General features: G+C 48.0%; 3 protein-coding genes across 3 annotated transcripts; all 3 read left to right on the top strand.

The window, feature by feature from the left end:
* The first annotated feature begins 1,808 nt into the window (after positions 1–1,808).
* LOC142804523 (uncharacterized) lies at positions 1,809–11,423 on the top strand. The gene is made up of 3 exons (XM_075891121.1): positions 1,809–3,774; positions 8,054–11,156; positions 11,295–11,423. The coding sequence occupies exons 1-2, from the start codon at positions 3,678–3,680 to the stop codon at positions 11,125–11,127; spliced, it is 3,171 nt and encodes a 1,056-aa protein (XP_075747236.1). The 5' UTR covers positions 1,809–3,677; the 3' UTR covers positions 11,128–11,156; positions 11,295–11,423.
* Positions 11,178–12,520, top strand: LOC142804539 (uncharacterized). The gene has a single exon (XM_075891122.1). The coding sequence runs from the start codon at positions 11,414–11,416 to the stop codon at positions 12,422–12,424; it is 1,011 nt and encodes a 336-aa protein (XP_075747237.1). The 5' UTR covers positions 11,178–11,413; the 3' UTR covers positions 12,425–12,520.
* A 2,899-nt stretch (positions 12,521–15,419) lies between these two features.
* On the top strand, positions 15,420–18,128 carry LOC142766832 (neprilysin-2-like). The gene has a single exon (XM_075868059.1). The coding sequence runs from the start codon at positions 15,420–15,422 to the stop codon at positions 18,126–18,128; it is 2,709 nt and encodes a 902-aa protein (XP_075724174.1).
* The last annotated feature ends 831 nt before the right edge of the window (positions 18,129–18,959 follow it).

Genomic DNA, 18,959 nt, shown 5'->3' with positions numbered 1-18,959 from the left:
TGGCCCCAGTAGAATGCTCCAGCGGGACTAACAGTTGAACCATCTGGACCAATGGCAAAAAAAAAATGGCGACACTGCGTTTGTGCAGTATATTTTATGTTTATTCCAATTTAATCAGTCCTGAAGATCATAGTATGTTATTCATGCAACACACACACACACACACACACACACACACATACATACATACGCACTATTATTTCAAAGTAAAACACCGTAAACACTGACTGCCCGCGCTGTACTACAGAGAACAGACTCTCGGGTATATATAGCACAGTATTTTGACCTCCCATCTAGTGCCAGTGGGCGACTTTTACTCGGCTTGAAAAAACAATAAACATTGATACCGTAACGCGAAAATTTACATCGGCTAATTCGTAGCACCGATGCGCACCGTTCCTTTAATATGGATCCATCTAATATTCAACATGCTTCCAGCCCGAGACTACGAATTATGAGCTGGTATTCGATCATGTCGGCCGAATCAGCGTTCGCATTGCTGGCGCACGAGTCCGCAAACACAAACATAGCAGCGGCGCTTGAGCGGGAAAGCCGGCGAAGCAGCCGCAGGCGCCCCGCCGATGCCATACCGTGTCGGCTTGCCGACGGCGTCGCTAGGCTTACGACGAGTACGGCTAAACGACCGCCGGCGATCGCAACATGCGGCTCGCGTGAAATTTTCGTCGTCGTTATTTTATAGTCACAAATGAAAAATAAGTAAGTGCCCCATGTTCGCTGTGTCTTACGGAGTGGTGTAGATATCTGTATACTTACAGCGACGAGACCGTTCGCAGGCACGGTTCTTTCATCGTGCTGGTAAGGCACAACCTGTGTACCGCTGGCCGCACGATTATTCGTATCCGCGATCGCCTACACGTTGGATTTTTGATAACGATTGTCGCATGGATAAAAAGACATAAGTTTGCCTGAGCTACTATTTTCGTGAACTTGTACGCGACGTTTCCTTCGCTTGTGCCGGCAATGCACTCACACCGGCAGCCCGCTTGATACCGATGACGTACGAAGCCTACTTTTCCTATATATCGCTTTGAACTTGTGGTCACTGTGTGGGTACACGACCGCTGATGAACAGCTTACCTTTATTAGCATTGTCAGTGTTCACCGTAGTTCGAACTTATTCAGCATATTAAAGCGAGTTCTCGGCATTGCCCGTGTTTGCGGAGACTTTCACTTGGCTTCGGCTCGCCCGTGCCGGCATGGTGGAAACGCGAGGGCACTTGCTGTGTGCACTGACAGCGTGTTGTACTACTTTCCTCTAATAACATCTTCTATTCGTTTCATAGTGCTTCACTTTCACAGTGGCGTATATCCTATTTAACTTGTTTTCATGATCGCTGACCACGCCGAGCATTGCAGTGCAGCATCGACAGGAGGTGATCGCGGCGCAGTTGCCCTCCCCGTTGGTCCCTTCATTGCCGGGCGTTCGCGCAAGACACGCATTGTCGCACATTTAGTCCCTGTTGGATGAACCGTTCGTCCATTGGTTTAACGACTGCAGTTAGTCCAACTTTGCCGAATTTCGGCTTAGAGTGCAGTTTTCACACACACGCGTCTTCAGAAAGGAGGAATGTTGGAATTCTTTTATATTTCTCGAATATAGGTATATAGCGCCGAGACAAAACGGACCAGCAACACAAGAAGAGAGAAGCTGATGTGAAGCGCTGGTGCTCGCGGGAACGGTAGTCTGGGCACTGTTACATAAATCAACTTTGTTTTGACAGTGACTCCTAAGGTCGGCAATGAAAACGAGATTAAAAAAAAGGGGGGGGGGGGTGTAAAGGGAAGCATGCAAATATTTTTGGAGGTATACACTCTTATCATCGTGCTTCGTAGAACGAAATAGATGTAGCACCGCGAGAGCGAGCAGTGCTTCATTTGACATAAAATAAATCACAAACTTGATTGATTGGTTTGTTGGGTTTAACGTCCCAAACCCACCACATGATTATCAGAGACGCCGTAGTGGAGGGCTCCGGAAATTTCGACCACCCGGGCTGCTTTAACGCGCACCCAAATCTGAGCACACGGGCCTACAGCATTTTCACCACCATCGAAGTTGCAGCCCGGATTCGATCCCGCGACCTACGGGTCAGTAGCCGCTTACCTTAGTCACTAGACCACCGCGGCGGGGCAATAAATCCAATTTTTTTCTAACGATAATTAGTTCATCAGCTTGCATACAACCGACCCGTTTTCGACTATAGGGCTCCAAAAATACATGTTATTCAGTTCCCATACGATGTCGAAGTGAATTTTATCCTGTCCTGGCCAGCGGAAAATAAGATATATAGAGAAACATTCCCAGAGGCCTTGCTCTGTCATGTATACAGCCCTCATTCGTCGGTCCTGCTGTCCAGGATGGCAAACTGCTGATGACGTACGGTATCGTGCAAGCTGCGAACCTACATGCCAGTAATGAAAACGCAACGCTTTCTGTCTGACCACCTGCGGTTCTCTTTACGCATCGGCCAAAGTAACTGAACGATGGCTATCCCCTCCTCCATTCCCAGTCGCAAACAGCTATGCATTTACCGTTCATATCTTTGTGCATGCAAATATAATGCTCAATTCAATAGACGCTTTCCCGAGGTTTTGTTCATTCATTACTTTTTTTTTTCTTTTCGCTCTCGACTGGAAGTTGTCATTATTAGGCCGCGGAATCCCAACCGTTCCGGCAGATGATCCATTTTAACCGCGCGCCACAATGGCTGGCTCGAAAAAGGAGGTTAGCGCCACAGTTGCCGTGCGTGCCCATCGCGTTTGTGTACAGAAGCGGAGCGTTCAAAAACCCGGACGAGGAGAGGATATTCCCGTCACTTCGGCGACCACCGCCGAACCGCTTGATAACGTTCAATGAATGCATTCGGCGCGGAAGGTTCGATCGTGACTTTGATTTATCCATCGCGTATCTCACGTGGGTCACACGGCCAGGCGCGTTTCCCATCTCTTGGAAACAACGCAGTCCCCGCATTGGGCGACATGGCTGCGCTTTCCCCAGTGAAAATGCAATGCCCGTTAATCGGTGCATGCGCTGGAAGTACCGTGCAGCGCCACGAAAAGCTGCGTTTGTCGCGCACGTGAGCGGGTACTTTCGATAAGAGCAAACGGGAAGTGCCGGTTTTCAGGCTGTGCAGGCTGTGCTTGGAGCGTCCTGCGGCACCACCTGAATTTGACTGTCTTTCAAGTGAGTGATTACGATAACGGTGTCAGTGTGCCTAATTGTTAAATGCGCTCATAGGAACGAGAGAGGCGACGGTTGAGTACTGGTATAGTTGCTTTTGTGGTTTGCTGCACCACGCACAGCAGTCGCGGAACTGGTCGTCCTCGCTTCTGCAGCGTTGCACGCAACGACAGAGCATCGATCAGCGCGCTGTGACTACCCGGATTCACGCTTCAACTGACTGCGCCGGAAACTGATGCGCGTGTGTGTACGACGCAGGCCACGCTCAACCCCGGCAACACGTTGCTTTCCAAACCCGGAGGAGCCCTTGCCGGGAGCCGCGCCGGTTGCAACAAAGGCAATTGGTTAAAGTAAGCCATAGTGGTTGGTTTTGCGCGCTTCGTTCTCGCGGCATACCGGAGACCTCGACTGGACTGACGCGTTGCTGCGACCCAGTGTCGGCTCAGAGCTGACAACAGAAAGCCAGACGTCGAACATGGGCTCTCTCGAACACCTGGCCATTGCTCTGACGGTCCTGGTCGCTTCTGGAATGAGGAGTTACGCAGAGGCTGCTGCTATGCCGGATGAACAAGGTGGGTATTGGCAATGACATTACCTCGTTTGGACACAGTTGTGTGTCTAAGGAAAAAAGCTCGTTCGCACGCGGAAGCAGTCTAATTTTTTTTTGCTTTATGCTCTTTTTCTTGTTGCAGCGAAGCTCTGAGCTCTGCACCCTTCGCATCTTCCATTTGTTTCCCGCATTTACTTATTCTCCTTTCCTCAATGCGCTGTTCTTTCTTTTACGATGTGGTTTTGGTGTGAGGCAAAAAAACAAACAAAAAACAACAAAAAAAAGGATGGATAGAGACAATGCCAACTTGACACTGTTTCTAGAAAAAAAGATTGTTTGCTTTCTGTTGTTTATTTCTTTATTATTTGTTGCCCTGCGCGAAAACCACATCTTAAAGCAATGCAACATCTGGTATGGCGTCGCACTTTGCCGTTCCTTCTTGCTTGCAGCTGGTTGTGCTGAAATATCACCTTTTCAGCGCTAACACCTAGAAAAACATGCCAGACAGTTTGACCACCGCACACTTGCACATAGATTATTAAGAGCCAGTATTGTAGAAAGTTATGCACAGCGCGAGAAATGCACAAATATTTCTGAACGACTCGTAATCCGACTTGACGTTATTGGAATCTTAAAGAGTACCCGGTATTGGACTAACCAGGATGCATAGTGGATGACCAGTTATAACGATACTTCAATATGCTATATGAAATTTAAAACTTTATAACAAATATCCAGCTACTCATGGCTGTACCATTGCGACTCTGAAGTCTCGAACTCCTGCGAAATGGTTGAGTAATTTACGGTGATTTCCTTGTTTCTTCGCGTGGAAGCCGCAAAGCGACATATACTGCGTTCTTATATCAAAATGAAAGGCAAATACACGATGCAGCCTCTTTATTATGTAGACTATTCTTTGTGTTCTCATGTGTACGCAACAGAACTCATGAACTGGGTCATGTAAGCTGGCTGCCTAATGAGTTTCGCGTGAATTGCACGGGCATTTATAAAAAAATTAAATATCGTTCGTTCCGGGTATTGTCTCTCGGCCAGACTCTTGCAGTGGGGTAGGCCAAAGAGTGGTCGGACAGGGCTGCCATCCCATTCGACTCACAAAATTGTCATACCATCAAGTAAATCTTCAACCGATCATTCAATCAGATAGGCAATCCTCTTGCAAGCCATCACATAGATTTTGAGCCATGAAGTAACTTCTGAATGAACTGCTTGAAATAATAACTTTACTGAGGATTACCGCTACACGAAGTATATAATGCGCTCTTCGTTGATCTCTAATATGTGCAACCATAACTGATCTTTTGTAGCTGCAGGTGAATACTTCGCACACTAATGCGTGCATAGACAAAACAAGCTACCTTGGACTTGTTTAACCTCTCTTTGATTTGTCCCTTTCGAAAACCTCTCCCTAAACGCTTGCATGCATGCATCACCTGTTTTTTTTTTCTTTCTTCGACACTTATTCTTAGTTTTGGTGGAAAAATGAGCTCCATAGATCATAGAATAGGTGTACATGTTGAAGCACAGATATTGTGGAACTATCTGTGAATGACATTTCGCAATTTTTAGCTTCTTTGGGAAGGCAACGCGCTTACAATTCGTATGGCTTAACGCGCACATTGCTCTCTGATTTGAGGAGGTTGAAGGAATACTAAGATCCAACGATGAACCAGCTTAGCTTGATAAAATACTGTTCCAGAATTTAAGCTGACTAAATTTGCTTTTTTTTTTTTCTCCTTATAAACTTGAAAAACCTTCCTACTGCCGTGAATCTCGCGTCGACATTGCAGCCCCAATACTTGATCTTTGACACCGCAGATTTAAAGTAATTGCTTATATTTAAGACGTTTTTGTCGCCAGAAAAAGTTGGGGAAACTTGATAGGTTGAGCATCTAATCCCGTTCTAATTAAACGTGGCCTTTCTTTAGCGATAAGTCATCATCTACGCGAGCAGACACAAGTTCGTGACGTTTATGCAAGATGGTGAACGAGCATGGTGTGGTTGACGTCATGCATTTAAAGAGTGAAGCCCTTAGTGTCTCGGTTTGTCGGCGTGTCATGTTGTCGCCACGGTTCATCATAAATGGGTAGTCGCCACAAAGTGTGGGTAAGTCCCACTACTATGCATATTACGTGTTGAAGGCTCTTCGCTACTGGCGAAAATATTATTTGGCCAGCACCTGAGGAGGCGCTGGTTTGGCTTAGTAGCGGTGTCCAAACTCCCGAGGAAATTTACCAAGGCACTCAAGTTTCTTATCTAAAATGAGACACAAACGTGCCCCTCTGTAGCAATGTCATCCATTTGGAGCACCACTTGTTTGAGCATATCTGTAAAGTGAAGGCGTGTCACTGGACCGGTAGTACGTAAAGCAGTAAGTATTTCGCTTCGGAAAACACTGGCGCACACTGCATGCTTCACCCCTCTCTAGGTGTCACGGCGTAGCTGGAACACCCTTCACTGCATGCCCATTGTCCACAGTTTCGTACTTACTTGTTCTCTCAGCCATTCCCCACAATGAGAGAAATTGTTTGTTGCAGAGAAGCATATTAAATAAACATGAGAAATATCCATGATTCGTGGCACGAACAGAGCTTTCGGGGGCCGGAATATGCTTGAAATGGCAAATGGTAGTCACAACATCTATTTCGGGTTGTAGTGTTTCTCGTGTGACGTCACAACCAGCCAATGCACAGCGGCACAGAAGATGGTCATGTGACGTAAGTCTACGTTAACTCGTTTTGTTTCGGGGAGGACCATTCAAATTCATTCAGTTGAACGTGTCGCGTTGACTTATCGTTGTGTACGTGTTCCAAGAGTCGCCGGGGTCTATCAATTGAAGCTGACGCTAAGTGGCCAGTGATACAAACACGTCATTACTTTCGTACATTTTTTTTCCTTTCGCCGCTGCTCTCCATAACTAGAAATATTTTCTGCTTACCTTTTCATTCACTATTCTATGTTATTAGGCTAGCAGTAGATGTAATTACTGGTGCGTACATGAGACTCCCGACTGAGGACCACTGTCTACTACTGTATCTATTTACAATAGTTTTAATTACTATTCCAGTACGCCAACAGAGGGGGTTTATCACCTCTTCCCACACCTCGCCCGAGGGAAACTGTTGGACTTCAAACAAGCTTTACTCATTCATTCATTCAACAAAATACAATGCAGCCACACAGGCAGCGGGTGTGGGCTTCAGGCAACAAAGTCGAAAGTGAATGCTTGCAAAAGAATACGTCAGTTTGACTGTGACAGAAAGTTATGCCATTTACCATTGATTGGGTACTTTTTTCTTATCAAATTCTGCCCAAATGTGTTTTCGCGCTAAAAATATTCACGTCGCATTCATATTCGCCGTTTGTGTTGCCTCTATCTCTTGTGTCAGTGTCTGCACGCTTGCCGCCTTTTATCACGAATCTGCACCAGCTAGCTCAACTTTCTCTCCGGTCCGCTTGTGCACACCGACCTTCTTTTATTACGTTGCACCTTTCACACTAAATGCACGTTGAGCACGGATTTTAAACGAACATGTAAACTGTACTTCATGATATATGTATAGATGTATTGTATCTCATACAGATAGTTGTTTGTTACTAAACAGAGTGGAGCGTCCTGTTAAGAATGTTCCTGGTGCCTCATATGTCGGCAGGTGTAAGAGTTACTTTTTTGTTTGTGTACTGATCCCGAAATGTGCAGGGAAGTTTGGTGGCCTATTTTAGTACCAGACTGGAGCAGATCGTTTTCTCGAGTGCATGATGTGAACACGATCTCTGAGAGTTTTCATACCGACGCTATAAATCATATATGTAGCAGTTCTTCACTCTCCACTCTTATGACAGTTAAAGGAAGAGCGGAAGGAGGCTCCCTGTAGACACCAGCTTCCTATTATATACCGGTGATTCGTTTCGTGGGTTATTCTTGATATTCGACTCTATCACATTGTTATTTTCAAGACGCCTGCTACGCATAATGTTTTTTTAAGTAACCATGCAACTATATAAATGCAAAAAACTATATATAATTACCTGCACAAAATCAAAAGGCAACCTCAGTGTGCATCTACAGCCTCTGCACGCTTCGACACTAGCGCCATGCTATATATGCTGCCTCACGCCATGACTTATATACGACACTGCAACACTATGTGCATTCTCCATATGGCAAATTACCCAAAACCTGCATCCACGTGACTACGCCTGCACAAACTTTTCCTTAAAACATGGTCAGATTCGTTTCGAGGAGTTTAAACAATGCCCTGCCCGCCGTCTGCTTGTGTAGGTCGCCAAGACGACCAGAGCGTGAGCGTCAGCACCGCCAGCAATGGCCGTGGCCCTGCCAGCCCGTTTGGCTACCTTGGAGGCGTCGTGCGCGATACCCTGGGTAACCCGGAGAAAGTGTACAACTTCGTGTATGGAAGTGCCGGCTCAGTGCAGCAGGTGGCACGGCTGTACGCACTCATGTCCATTCCAGTGTTCCAGCAACAGCCGACAACCCCTACGAAGCCTGCGACGACAACCACTAGGATGACGCCGACAACCAGAACATCACCAACGTCGTTGCCCACGACTACTACTACGAGGCTTACAACGCCCCCTTCAACGATAACGAACGCGTCACAGGAGACTGGAACGGCGTCAACAGAAAAGGAGAGCTCATTCGAAGTCATTGGTGCCTCTAGTACGCCCACCACTCCTCGCGTAATGGAATCGACGCCGCTGGAATCTGGAGCAACTGTTGCAAGCACTGAAACAGCTGCGTCGACTACCGCTCAGACATCTGCAGCTTCGCAGGCGACGAACACAGATATTTCATTTATGGTCACTTCAACAAAAATCCCGGCAGCAGCTACTTTTGTAACCAATGGAACGGAAACGCCAACCAGTGTAGAGACTGCAGACTGGTCTTTGTCGACCACGCCGGCTGGAGCAGGCACACGCCCTGGGGTCACGGAAAGCTTAACAACTTTGTCAACGGGCACTACCGATACAGACCTAGAATGTACCCGCACAGTAGACCCAGAAACAACGCTTCAAAGCACTTCAGAAGTATTTGTTACTGAGTCAACAGCCATGAGCACAAGTGAAAACTCTGCTGAACCCCAATCTACAATTACGACAGAATTGGTTTCGCGGAACGAAGTAACAACAGACACCGGGCAGACGTCTCCCTCGGCGACAGAGCAAAATACAGAGACAACTGAGGTCACAGAAACAGGAAATACAGACACAACTTCGGAGGCCCTGACAGCTGACCCACTTACGGAGTCAGCGATTTACCCGACAACTAGGCAGTTGACGGATGTGCCACAAACTGAAACTGACACGATGGCTCAGTCGACCACAAAACAAAGTGGCAGCACGACTGAGTTTGAGACGGCAGCGCCGTCGTCACCTGCCGTGTTTACCGAGCTCGATACGGAAAGCCCGATTACGGAAACATCGGTTCAATCGACAATGGAACATTCGTGGAGCATGTTTAGTACAAATGAACCAGAGACAACGTCTTCGTTGCTCACCATTCGTACTACTGATTCCAATTCGGACGACCCGCGCACGGAAACGGTGCAGTCCACCATTGAAGAGTTGGCGAGCACGACTGTCTCTGAGACGACATCCGCGTTGTCTACTGTTTCTACACAGTCTGATGCGGACAGCCCACTTACAGAAACATCAGTAAAACCTACAACAGAATATTTGTTTAGCACGACTGGTACGGACGAGGCAGAGACAATGTCGTCATCGGTCACCCTTCCCACTGCCGATCCTGATACGGACGACCCGCTTACAGAAATGGTTCAGTCGACAACGGAAGCGTACGAGACCATGACAAGCCCAACTGACCCTGATGAAACGCCCACTGTGCAGTCTATTACAGATGTCACAACGGAAACGATGCCAGTAACCGTAGAGAACACATATCCGACTACGGAATCTACGACGCACACTTTTTCGAACGAACCGTATGCAACTGACAGCAACACGAAGCCTGATGATGCGAGCACTTTGGAATCTATCACTGCCGTTGATCACACCGAACCAACTACTATGCCCACGCTTGAAGTATCTGACTATACAGACACCGACCCTACAGCACACATGGGAATAACAGGAACTACTTCAATGACTGGAAAGACGGGATCAGAATATACGACGTATTTTACAGGCACCGAGTTGACTACCGAATTGAACATAGTGATCACAGCTGGTTCAACATCCGAAGAGAGTGAGACTGATGCTTACGACACGACTACAGAAAGTGACAATGCTGCGTATACTACTGAACGTTCCAGCACAGAATACACGCCGCCTTATGACCCTATGACCACGTACTTCACAACCTTCGTCACAGAGTCCACTACTACTGAAGGAGACCCGACGGAGACCGGTACCACCAGTTACACAAACGAAGAAACCGCTTGGACAAAATCAGAAGTTTCAACCGAGTCATCAGAGCCCATGACGGATGACTCCTTGAGCGTCACTAACATGGACATAACTGAAACCTCCAAGCAACACGAAAGTACGCTGGAATCTACGCAGTCCAATGCGTGGCCTACATCTGAAGGACATGTTACACGGTATGTCACTGACGGTGAGATGACAAGTGATGCTGCGCTCACAACACAAGAGAGCCCTTCAACGAAGGATGAAGGTACCAGCAACACGTTCTCTGATGACCAGCTTACAGATTCATGGTCTCAGGTGCCTTACTCGTCTGCGTTGACAAACGCCGACCCACAGAGCACAATGGAAAATGAACTAAACGAAAGTACGAGCGTCGTATCGACAACTTCGGCATCATTCACTCTTGCATCCAGCGTCGCAAGTGAAATTACTGCGACTGGGTCACCGGCAACTGAAAGTTCCCGGAATCTTACTACGTCTTCGCATACCACAGACACAGAAGGACAAACAGAAAACGGTTCGACAGGTGGTGTGACAGAGGAGCATACCGGAACAATTACCGCCAGGGGGGACACGTCCTCTACAAAGCAGAACGAGTTGAACACAACCACGCAAGACGGAAGTTTGAGCACAATGGCTACAGGAGGTCAAGTAACAAGCGAAAATGTTGGAACGACGTCTACAACGCTTGGTCCACAGGGCAACCTGACATCAACGTCACCCTCGGAAAATATTCCTTTTACTGACGAAGGCATAAGCGGTCAACTTATTCCTCGTCAAGGCAGCACGCCGGGCCTGCCGCCCTTCACTGATGTTGGAATCGGGGGCAGTTTAATTATTTATCCTAGAGGATCACCAACGATTTCACAAGAAAGTTTGGCTTACACTGATGAAGGTATTAAGGGTAGCCTCATAAATCTTAGGTTAATTTCCCAGCTCACAAGTTGAATTACTACGCAACACTGTGTATTTAATAGGTACGTACTAGATAATCTCCTTAGTTTTAGTTTTGACACAGAATGCTTGAAAACATATTTAGCAGTCAGCACAAACACAATTTTTAGATGCCAAGACGTTTGCATTTGCTTCAATTGCACTGCCGTTTGTTTACGTAGGTAACAACTTGGCCGCTGGCGGATCTTTGGTGGACTCTCCGATCAGGCACGTTAAAAAACGAGCTGTACCTTTGCCATCTGCGTCAAACGGATCAATCACATCTGCTATACAGGAACAAATGGACGCGGAAGAATCCCCGGTAATGGTGACGGCGGAAGCAGATACATCTGCAACCTTGGATCCCATGGACAGTAACACGAGTTCATCGGAAGAGCAGGGCACGACCCCGATTGGAAGCGCGGGACCAGAGGAAACATCTTCCCCCTCAGAAGGAACACTTTCAGGTGCGGCTGATGTTACAATGTCATCGAGCACTTCGGAAATGTCATCTGAGGCCCCGGGAACGTCCACATCAATGATAGCAACTACAGAGACACCTCCGGCAGTCACGTCTATCGGCGAAAGCTCGACAACGCAAGCAGGTATGGCCACACCAACAACAGCGCAGGCAGCTAACTTCACAGCCAGCATGCCGACAACAGCAAAGCCAGAAACTAAAACTCCATTCATGACTGAAACGGCCACTCAGACTACTCATGCAGATACTACTCCAGGGTTGCCTACCAGTTCATCATCTCCACTTACTGAGGTTTCCACTACACCACCGACTGAAGTCTCCACGATGACTACAGTTAAGGTTCCCACAACGCCACAAGTTATGGTCCCCACGACGCCACCAATTCAAGTGCCCACAACGCCTCCAGTAGAGGTGACGACGGCGCCACCGGTTGACGTACCCACAACGCCGCCAGTACCCACAACACAACCACCTGCACCCACCACAGCGCGACCTACTACAAGCCCCACGATACCACCTACTACAAGCCCCACGACACCACATAGTCAAAGTCCCTCTACAGTACCGCCCCAGAGCCCTACAACACCGTCAACTCAGCGACCCAGTACGTCACCAACTCAGAGACCTCCTTTTCCGTCAACTCAGAAACCAACATTCCCAACTCGGAGGCCTTCGTCACGGTATCCGAATTTGCCGTACATGCCAAATCCTATGCGGCTGCCTATGGGACTCGACGAGTTTATGGGCAGAATTGGCGTCGCAAAAACTACCAGGCGACATGGGAACCTTCCTTCTTTGCCACGGCCTATAAGCCCAGTGCCCTTACTATGACTTCAAGTGAGCCCTCTCTCTTTCTCACTTCTCTCAAGGTCCCCATCATCTCTCACTCTTTGCTCACCTTTTACAATAAAGAAGTTCGACACATGTTCCCGTTTCAGTGTATCTTACTTGGAACCTAACAATTAATCTGTTAATATTGCTTCTTGCGATTACATGGTGCCATGACCAACTGTGGTTGAGTCGCTGAGCCATGAAATTAGTTCGCGAATTATGAGCGACGTTTCTTTCTTGCTATTTGTTCCTGTTTTTCACAAGGCGCCTAGGTTGATAGCATCGTGTTTAAACACATGAGATGTGTGAAATCACAGAACGAGGAATAGCTGAAGCTGACGTTTCGACAAGGTGACAATGTCGAAACGTTGGCTTCAGCTATCCCCGGTTCGTCGACGTCTCATCACTTCAAGCCTCCCTACGAACTCGTTTTTTTTTTTTTGAACAAATCAACTTTCGTACGTTATATCCACCTTCCTCAAGCTGTTTAGCGCGCAAGCACAGGTAAGCACTAAAAACTGGGCATTATGTCTACTAATGCTCAGCGGCAACGCCGTGTACATTCCGAACAATGATATATTTTCGCCTATATTTGCCCACGTTGTGGTGGTTGCCGCCAGACAGATGACACGAGCCCCGCCGCGGTGGTACTCCGCTGCTGACCCGCAGGTCGCGGGATCAAATCCCGGCTGCGGCGGCTGCATTTCCGATCGAGGCGGAAATGTTGTAGGCCCGTGTGCTCAGATTTGGGTGCACGTTAAAGAACCCCAGGTGGTCGAAATTTCCGGAGCCCTTTCCTACGGCGTCTCTCATATTCATATGGTGGTACTGGGGCGTTAAACCCCACATATTAATCAATCAGGTGAGACGAGAGGGCGTGCGCAGCTCAACTCTAGTAAAGTAGTAAACTGGCACAACAGCAACAGCTATGTGACAGGAGTTCCTGTTTCGTCAAATGAAGCGTACCGGCTTCCTTCCGCTTTCGCTCAAACAATGACTTGCACAGCGAAAGCTCGGCCCAGGTGCAAGTTAAATGCAGGAAGTAGCCGTACGAAACACCAAACCGCTGCTTGCAGCAAAGGCGAAAGACATAATAAACAATTTCTCTTGCTGTTAATTGATAAGGTTACTCACGCGCTGTCTTTGGGGGTCTTCATGCACTAATTTCAGTTGCCGTTGTACACAGGCTTCATCTCTTGTACCTTTCTCTTTTTTTCCCTTTTAAAACTTTCACCGGTAAATAGGTCACCGAAGATTCCACTTGAAATTGCGCCGATGGAGTTGACAAGAATGTCACGTTTGTAAACGTTTCTATTTATTCATATTCATTAAGTCTGGTCTTGGGATGTTTATTTCGTCCTTTAGTTTGTCGATTTGTCAGAACGCATTTGACAAATATAACGCGAGGGCTCTAAACATTTCGTTTAGAAGAGGTACCGGTATCAGCGTTGACGTGGTTGTTGTGTGCAAATAATCGGCATCGTCCGTGGGCGAAACATTGCTCTGGGCAGAAATTATGAACATTGCGATTTTCAGCCAAAATCAAAGCCATTCCTTTTGTGGACGAGCCACGCCTATTATGTCGACGCTGCATTAAGGTATCGGTAGCTTGTGCTTCGTCGCGCCAAGCACTACAGGTGGGTATACGCCGCTGGAATTGTACAAGCCCCTCTATCGAGTCGACCAAGTGCGAGCGTTAAACGAAAACTCGGATCGGCGCAGCAGAGTGCGTGAAACACGTGAAAGAGGTAGAGAGGAGAAATAAAAAAAGAGAGAAAGCGCGAAGAACGGGAGAACAAAAAATATAAGTGTACAGAGAAAGAGAAAATAAGAGAAAGAAACAGACAAAAAAGCTGAAAAAAAAACAGGAAGCACTACACACAAAAGAGAAAGAAAGAGAAATAAAGATATAAATAAAGTGATCAAAATGAGTAATGAACATAGCCAGCCGAGAAAGAGAAAAAAATAGACACAAAAAATAATGGGAAACAAATACGAAGAAATGTGCAAAAAAGTGGTGCAAGAAACGAACAGGAACAGATAGATAGATAGATAGATAGATAGATAGATAGATAGATAGATATATAGATAGATAGATAGATAGATAGATAGATAGATAGATAGATAGATAGATAGATAGATAGATAGATAGATAGATAGATAGATAGATAGATAGATAGATAGATAGATAGATAGATAGATAGATAGATAGATAGATAGATAGATAGATAGATAGAATTATGGCGTAAGGGGCACTTGCAATTTTACTTACAGTAGGCATTCTAGGATAGTTGAAAAGGGTTAATGTTGTGCGTGCACAGACGTCCGTTGCCCGCGTCATAGTTGAGGTGGTCAGCAAGAAGCGAAGTCTGGCTAGCGAATGAAGCGCGACTACGCTGTCGCGTTCCATTCAAGCTCGAGCCTTTTGCAAGTGTTTTTTTTTTTTTTGCTTTAAGTCAACTATGATATCGTCTACCGCTGAAGCGGTAGACGATATCATAGTTGACTGCTGTATTCTCGTCTATCGATGTCTCTCATTCATTCTGCTGTCTTCTTGCCTCATAATTCCACGTCTGTCATTTTCTGTTCAATCGCATGCTCCATTAACGCCGTTTACAACATAAGTATCATCATCGTACAACTTATAACTTAGACTCCTGGTTGCCATGAACCGTGGTTGCGTGAATGAGGGAACTGCTTTTTTTTTAAATCTTAATCAACGTACTGATCAGTACCACAAAGTGGGTTTAGGCCAGTCGAAAGCAGTGTCCGCATCACCCATGTACTTGCGGCAAAGAGGATAAAGACCGACTTTACCTCGTGCCCTGCGCTTCGCGTCCAAAAATATCCTACGCGTAAGCCGTGTACCATGAATCCTTTCGGTGAGACAGCGTTTATGAATCCTTCGCCACGTCCCAAGCGCAGGCGGCAGTTTGGGAGTCCTCAGCGAGGGTTCTCGATGGCACCGCTCTCTTCGCTCTCAGCTTCACCGGTAATGCCGCATTCGCCTCGTAGTACTGCCTGGTTTCCTGCGCCCTCTTCGCCCCACATCCATATGCATGGTATGCCGGATTCCTACTCACATTATCCCGTCCACTTGGCGTTTGAGCCTCCGCCTTTCAATACCCAGCAAGTCTACGGCGCACCATCGGCGCGCTTCTTCCAGGATCATCCAGTACCTCAAGCCATTTCGGAGCAGTGGCCCATGAGCACTAGACACACAGTGGAGCAGCTTCCCTTGTCTCCGCAACCTGACTCCAAGCAAAAGAAACGCCGCCGCAATCGAAACCAGAGAAGCGAGTCTGTCGGGCAGCTTATACAAGCTTCGCAGGACGACGACGGAAGCAACAGCAACGCCGCTTCTGCCAGCCCCAAAAGATCCCGCAATACCCGCCACAGCTCTCAGTCGACGCGGTGGGCAGTTGAGTCGCAGAGCAGCGAGCCCTACGAGGAGGCGCGGCCGGCCAAGCGCACACCGAAGAGCTGCTCCCTAGTCCCTTTGGCGGTCCTAGTAGTCCTAGTGATCGTCGTAGTGTTCGGAACCGCGGGCAGGCTGTTCAAGGTCATATCCGAAGAGTTTCCTCCAGGAGGAGCCATCATTCAGCACCACGGTGTGCCCACTCCCACGAGACCAACTCTTCGTCCTCAGCAGGTCGCGACGCCGAGCTCAGAGTGCAGCTCTGAGTCATGCCAATGGCAGAGCCGGTACCTGCGTAACAAACTGAACAACTCAGTCCCACCCTGTGATGATTTCTACGCTCATGTCTGCTCGAACGAGTGGTTTCAGAAAGCCGACTTCAGTTTGCAGCCATACATTTACTCAGCCTCCACCTCTACCATTATTGGTCTGTGGAATATGTTGAAACAACAACCGCTAGACTCAAGAAAAACATCATTCTTAAGCGATGCATCGCAGTTCATGCAGCGTTGTGTGCGTGGCTCTAAAAAAGACACAGACTGGAAAGTATTTCGAAGAATACTGTCCGACGTTGGAATAGACGAGTGGCCGTACGGTGACCCTCCCCCGGATTCCGAGGCGCATATGTTAGCAGCCAAAGCTGAGAAGATGCTCGGTTTTTCAACCTTGGTGAGCGTGTCTCTCAGAGAGCGACCAACAACACACGAAATTATGCTGCACGTCAACTCGCCGCCTATACTACTTAGGCTGTACAAGGACGCTTTTCCTGGCAAAGACATTAAAGCCTACGGCGAATTCATTTTCGAAGTGTTATCATTGTGGAACCCTGGTGGTAACGACATTTTGCCGAGCGTGTTGGAAATCATGGACCTGGAGGAAAGAATTAGCATCGCGGCCTCTCACTCCGCTCGCAGTGTTCCAGTGCTGCACGTGACGCTCGCGATAGACACGATAAGATCATACCCTCACTGGAACTGGCAATCGTACTTCCAGCACTTTCTTGACGGAAACATGGGCCAGCATTCAAGTAGCAAAGTCGCCCTTCTCGACCCAGTGTACTTTAACCACCTGTCTAGCATCCTGGCTCACGCAAGGGCTCGCACTCTGTTAAACTACGTGGGTTTCAAGCTGGTCGTATTCCTTTCTCCGCTGCTTCCTTCCAACAAAGCTGACTTCATGGTTCCTGTCAGCTACCATCATCATCTCGCCACTGGCGTCTCGAAGCGACTGGAGGCATGCATGTACCTTCTGGAGAGACTCTACCCCATCCCCACAAGAGCTCTGGTGTGGTCTCATCTCCTTAAGAAAGCCCCTTCTCTCTTGTCCGGCGACCTCGCCGATGAGTTACAAAACATGGAGCACCTGGCGCGCAACGAAATGAAACAGGCTGCCACTCACACTTCCTGGTTGACGAAGGAAGAGGCGTCTGTTGCTGTTGAAAAGATAGAACGCATGAAGCTAGTCCTGGCACCGATTAACCAAGACGACGCCCTCCGTCAAGTTCCTATCGCCTTGCAAACTTCCGACAACGTGAGCTTCATCGAAGCTGTCTACAACACGCAACGCAGCTTGCGCCAGAAGTACTGGCGCAGTAACGACCTGAACCTCTTCCACGAACCGGTGACAGCGACGTACAGCGCCTTTGTTCCCGGGTTCGTTTACGAGCCGGACCGAAATGAACTGTCCGTGTCTCCGGTGACGGTCGACTTCATCGTGGGAATCTCGCGACACCCAGACGCGGTGTCCGTGCCGTTTTTCCTTGGCGAGGTGCTGCGCGGCATGTTCTCGGCGATGAGCATTCGCGGTTCGACTATTGACGCTGACGGTGACCTCCGCCACTGGTGGACATCCACGACAGAGGATCGTTTCGTCGAGAGAGCGAAGTGCCTTCAGGACAGCTTCGCCGACGAAACAAGGCGGTACATACAGGAGGAACTGCGTGACAAGTTCGTCTTCATGGAAGAGAACGTTCAGGACGGAGCTGTGCTGCGCCCTTTGTACAACGTCCATCGGTGGGTGACTAAGAACAGTGGCCCAGCAGGTCCCTTTCCTGGTCAAGCTAAAGGGCTCAGTCCCAGCAAGCTGTTTTTCATCAACTGGGCGTCCACGTTCTGCGAGCCAGAGCAGCCGCAAGGCGTGGCCAGAGACCGCGTTCATTTCAAGATATCGGTGCCGCCCAGGACTCGGCTGAATGTCGCCCTGTCGCGGTTTCAGCCGTTTTCAACGGTATTCAAGTGCCCCGTTGGGTCTGGTATGAACCCGACGAAGGGATGCTCCTTTTGGTAGATCTCCCGCGTCTTTTCGTCCGACCCGCCGTTTGTAGAGGAGGTGCATTCGCCCCTCTAGCACGGCAAAGGGCTGTTTCCTCTGTGTGACACCGATCATTACTAGCAGTCATTCAGAGTTTGCCCTGTGCTCGACGCGATTTAGTGCCCTGCGCTAGAGTATGGAACGAGCAGGACACTAGCTGCGTTGCCAGGTGCTCCAAACGAAATAAAAAATCCCACTAACCTCGTCGCTCCCTTGTTCACTTAATGCGCTCAGAGTTATCATGTACACAAACTATAAAGAAATGTAGACATGTAGATGTTCAGGTATATGAACAGCCAACAGCGTAGACAGAAAGGGGGGGGGGGAATTCATTTTTAACGAACTTTTTTTTAGATTTAATATGTCCATAGAAACACGCATACATACAAACCCACGTACGATCCCACATAAGCCGTGGTTGACCCCCCCCCCCCCCTCCCTGTATTACGATTTTAATGTCGCTATATTTCCAATTTGCTTGCGTGGCTTTTGCTATTTTATTAGAAAAGCCAGGCCTCCGCGGAAGGCGCAACACAGTGACAGCCAAAGCTAGAAGAGCGGTATTTGCCTTTTCTAAACACTCATTGGGTAACTGCTCTAAGCACACTAGCTTCATGCCCACTATGGCATTAATAATAAAAATTTTAGGGTGGTAGGCCAGCATTCGCTATCCCATTTTTCGTCATTCTTTTGAGAAGCGTGCTGTCCGCTAAACTATTGCGAGGAATTTCGTGCCGATTGTTCATGCAGTGGCTGAAGACAATGAGGAGTTATGTCTGAAGTGGGTGTGCGCCACAGTTTAAAGCT

This window comes from Rhipicephalus microplus, chromosome 1, assembly GCF_043290135.1.
Source record: "Rhipicephalus microplus isolate Deutch F79 chromosome 1, USDA_Rmic, whole genome shotgun sequence".
Classification (NCBI taxonomy): Eukaryota; Metazoa; Arthropoda; class Arachnida; order Ixodida; family Ixodidae; genus Rhipicephalus; species Rhipicephalus microplus.
Note: the sequence above shows the minus strand (reverse complement) of the source record. Positions and strands in the feature narration are given on the sequence as shown.